This window comes from Hippocampus comes, unplaced genomic scaffold, assembly GCF_001891065.2.
Source record: "Hippocampus comes isolate QL1 unplaced genomic scaffold, H_comes_QL1_v1.1 scaffold22, whole genome shotgun sequence".
NCBI lineage: Eukaryota > Metazoa > Chordata > Actinopteri > Syngnathiformes > Syngnathidae > Hippocampus > Hippocampus comes.
The window spans coordinates 6,319,920-6,324,173 of NW_017806175.1; the positions used below are offsets into that span (position 1 = coordinate 6,319,920).

Below are 4,254 nucleotides of genomic sequence, written 5' to 3' on the forward strand. Positions count from 1 at the left end.
TTTTTTTTTGTGCAGGCAGCACTTGCGCTTCTGTGCCCTCCGAGCACTTCTTGATGTCAGGTGTACGTTTTGGTACTTCGTAGGATGTTTACAGCCATAATAATGTCACGATGACGGAATCATCATTTCCGCTTATTGTTGCTCACTTTGAAGTTAGGTGGCGGTACGGTCGCTTGTGTTCCATCGGCGCATCACTTTTTTTTTTTTTGTCTTTCTTGGTGCCCTCCGCACATTTAATTCGTGGCAGTGGGTATTGAAAGCCAAACCCCGTTGAAGTACATCAACTTTTTCTGATGTTGAACGACACGATAAAAAGTTGTAACCTGTACAATAACATTAATAAGTTGGTAGGAAATATTGAAGTACTTTTGAAGTGCTTCAAGAAAATATTGAATCACAAAATGTATCTTTTAATTAGTGGGTCATTGATCTTTTCTTTCCTCCCATCTAAAATTTGTTTTGATTTTAAAAAGTACAATACTGTAGGTTTTTTTCTCGATTAGTGAATTCCTTTTAAAAAAAATAGTAATTGGTTATTTAACCAAAAAGTTTTTCATATTTTCTACCACATAAAAAAAAGTCAGCCAAACTACTATTTTTGCCGTGACTTTTTAGAAAAGATTATTTGTGCTTCTATTTTTCTAAATTTGAAGAAAATAGTCAATTGCTAATTTACAAAATGTTACTATGAAAATAGTCTTAACACGCTGCCAGACTTTTTAATTTTCTGGCATGTAAATATTCTGCCGAATAAAACAATTATTTACAATTCAAGATTTCTCCAATCGTGACTGAATTGTACTGGTTATAATTCATTCATTTTATTGCAGTCTCGTTGATGTGAAAATGTTGATCCATCCTTCAAACTCACTTTTCCATTCCCACTGTTCGATTCTCCGCGGTGGGGCTGACGCGTACTCCATGCGCGTACTTAGACGTCGGTTCCGCACCGCAACCGCCGTCTAATCTCCAACACATGTGTATTTTAAGTCCAAATGTACTTTTAAATGTTGTGTGTATGTTTCTCTCAAAAAGAATAAAGACAAGTACCACACGTGTTGGACTTAAACATTCTTTTTGGAGATACCTGTAGAAATCCACTTATTCCACCACAAATGTATTTTTCCACCGTTGATAAAAACCCAAACCATGCAGCGTAGTTTCTATTGCAGTTAAAGACGGCAACAGGATTAACTGGATCCTAGATTTGTGGGGGTGCGTGCTTGTGTTTTTTCTATTTGGACAAACTTGTAGCCAAAGTCAGCCCCCCCCAAAAAAAAAAAAAAGTTGTCCCTCCCTCGTGTCTGGTGCAGGCCCGTTGTAGATAAACTATAAACAACTCCACGCCCTCCAGACGGACCACATTCCTGATTAGTCGCGAGCAATTGTTTCCGGGTCATGAGAGACTTTTTTTCTTTCTCTTCCCTTTCTCGCTCCTTCACTCCCACCCACTTTTTTTCCCCCTTCTATTTTTTTTTTGGGGGGGGGGCGGGGGGGGGTTGTATTTAGACAAGTGGAAGAGCAGCTGTGTGCTTGACCTAAGAGGAGGATGTTAAAGAGTTGTGCAGTTTTTGTTGTGGTTTGATTTGGATTCTGAATCATGCGTTGTTCTCGCCGAGGCTTGTCCAAACAATAACCGAGGAGGGAGAAAATGTGGGAAACATTAGGCGCGTTTTCATTGACCACAGGAATTTAACCCAGAAACTTTTGGACGACCATTTTGGCCGCAGAAACTTTTGTATTACTCACGCTTTGTGCCGCCCTGAGCCCAAGTGAACACCAAAAGTCTGGCGTGTTCTCCGCCTTACTTACCAACGAAACAAATAACCGAAACTACAAAACAAAACAATCTACAGAGTAAACAAAGCAAAACAAGGCCACGTCACACATGGGCACATGCGGGCGTGTGCGATGGTCGTGTCATATGATTCATGTGATTGCTTCCTTGTGCTAACCGCCACCGCGCACAATAGAAAAAAAACAGAACGTCGAGAATAATAAGCCACAGTTTAAATATAACAAATACAAGGCCGCGCCATACGGGTGACATGCACTGGAAGACATGAAGTGCTTTCGTAAACAAATGCTCGTGTTGCTGTAATTGTTGATCTTGACGGGCATTAATGAAACACAATATTTACGTCATTGCTCGTTTGTTCTAAAAAAAAAAAAATGTGGAAATGACCCTTTATCGTTGTCATTTTGTGCAGACATGGCGCTGGACAGCCCCCACCTGTCCCGCTTCGAAGCCGCTGGCCCCCTTTCCCTGTCGCCCTCCTTCCAGATGTCCACACTCAGCCTGCCGGGCCAGGCCGCCACCAACGTCTCCTCGCCCCTGCAAAGCCCCATCCTGAGCGAGGTGGGCAGCAATGCCAGACTAGAGGAGGAGGAGGAGGGCAGGAGGAAGGTATATGCCCCCCCCCTGATCTGAAATCAGAAATTACATATCTATTGTAGAAGACTTGTATGAATAAATATGAATTTAATATTAAGCCCTTTCACATACACTCGTGCCTTGAGATACGAGTGATCCAAGTTAGGAGTTTTTCAAAGTAGAAACTGTCATTCGAACAATTTTCTTTTTGCTTCGCGATATAAGCGCCGCGTGGTGTCAGTGAACCCAACTCGGCCATTTGGCAGATTGGGAACTATTTTAACTCAAAAGACTCGAAGCTGTTTGTTGCCACTCCCAGTTGAAGTTTGCTGTCAAACTCGTGTAAAACCGTCGTTTGTATTTCAAACAAAAATAACTTGGCGCCGTAATAAGTGTTGCCTTATTTAGCCCTCAATTCTGGTGAATTGATTTAATAAATCCCCCCAAAAATATTTGGAAATGACCTATATTATGTTGAACATTTCTATTGTCTTAATTAGTACATTGAAATGATATTTAGAAATGTTGGAACAGAGGTATGCACTTTTTTTTTTTTGAAAGATTATTATTATAATTATTATTAACATATTATTTGCTCCTCAGAGGTATCCCGCCGACAAAGCCTACTTCATTGCCAAAGAGATTTTGACCACAGAGAGAACCTACCTGAAGGATCTGGAAGTCATCACTGTGGTGAGTGGATAAAATAAGGCAATATGGCCTGAAAATAACATTGATACCATTTCGCCAAAAAAAAGACTACTTTTTTTCCTCACAGAAATACGAATTTTTTTTCTTTTTTTTCCTCCTCACAATTTCTAATTTCAGACCCCCCCCCCCCTCCCCCCAACAGTGGTTCGAATGAAGACCTGAACATGAAAGAATACAGTCCACCTCACACACGCACATGCACGCACACACCTTTCAATGTTCCTTTCTTCACATGGGTGAAGACTGACTACCTCTGGATTGACAAATGTCCTCAAATGTCACACCACGCTTGCTGTTTCATAAATGTTTGGATGCATTTTTTTTCCCAAACAATCTTGCTGTGTTTATGTGGAGTCAGCAAATAGAATAAAGTTCAATGTTAAACACTTGAAAAGTACATTGCACTCACTGTCAAATCAATTGTGGCCAGTGATGGCAGCAACGCGTTACACAGTAACTTTACAAAGTGCACATTTTCAAGTCATCTGACTTTAGTCTCTCTTCTAATATAATTCGACGTTACTTTGCAGAACATATCTGCTCCGGCAAGCAGGCATCATCCGTATTTGAGAGAGAAATGCATTTGCTCTCCTACCTTATCTTATGCTGTCATGCCCTCCAAGTCTTTCCACTCCAAGCATTCACAGCAGTTGTGCTTTAATGCCAACTCATTCCAAGTTGCACTTGCTGTTTTGTCAGAGTGCCCATTGTCATGACTACCAGAGGATCGGTGACGTGATGCTAAAGAATATGTCTGCTCTCAAGGTGAGATTTCACCCATTTACAGCTCCCACATTTCATCCCCAGCGGTACTTGATGTGAAATGTTTGAAAATGCCTGTTGCCCACCCACCCTAGGGCTTTACCGGCTACCTGCAGAAGCACGACGAGGTGCTGGCGGAGCTGGAGAAGGCCAGCAAGCGACTGAAGAAGCTGGAGACGGTCTACAAGGAGTTTGAACTGCAGAAGGTGTGTTACCTGCCACTCAACACCTTCCTGCTCAAGCCCATCCAGCGCCTCATGCACTACAAGCTCATCCTGGAGCGCCTGTGCAAGCACTACGGACCGGCCCACCGCCACCACGCAGACTGCAAAGGTGAGCGGGCGCGCAAATTGCATGGCGTAAACACACACACGCACGCATTCAGCAAGAAGTAGTGGTCGGTCGGG

At 42.4% G+C, this 4,254-nt stretch overlaps 1 protein-coding gene across 1 annotated transcript; it reads left to right on the forward strand.

Annotated features, from left to right (window-relative positions):
• Positions 1–2,177: 2,177 nt before the first annotated feature.
• LOC109531943 (FERM, RhoGEF and pleckstrin domain-containing protein 2-like) lies at positions 2,178–3,079 on the forward strand. The gene is made up of 2 exons (XM_019896480.1): positions 2,178–2,407; positions 2,978–3,079. The coding sequence occupies exons 1-2, from the start codon at positions 2,213–2,215 to the stop codon at positions 3,077–3,079; spliced, it is 297 nt and encodes a 98-aa protein (XP_019752039.1). The 5' UTR covers positions 2,178–2,212.
• The last annotated feature ends 1,175 nt before the right edge of the window (positions 3,080–4,254 follow it).

Coding starts and splice junctions, on each gene's coding strand:
- LOC109531943 (XM_019896480.1), top strand. CDS start 2,213: ATGGCGCTGGACAGCCCCCACCTGTCCCGCTTCGAAGCCGCTGGCCCC. Junction 2,408..2,977: donor AGGAGGAGGGCAGGAGGAAG/GTATATGCCCCC, acceptor TTTGCTCCTCAG/AGGTATCCCGCCGACAAAGC.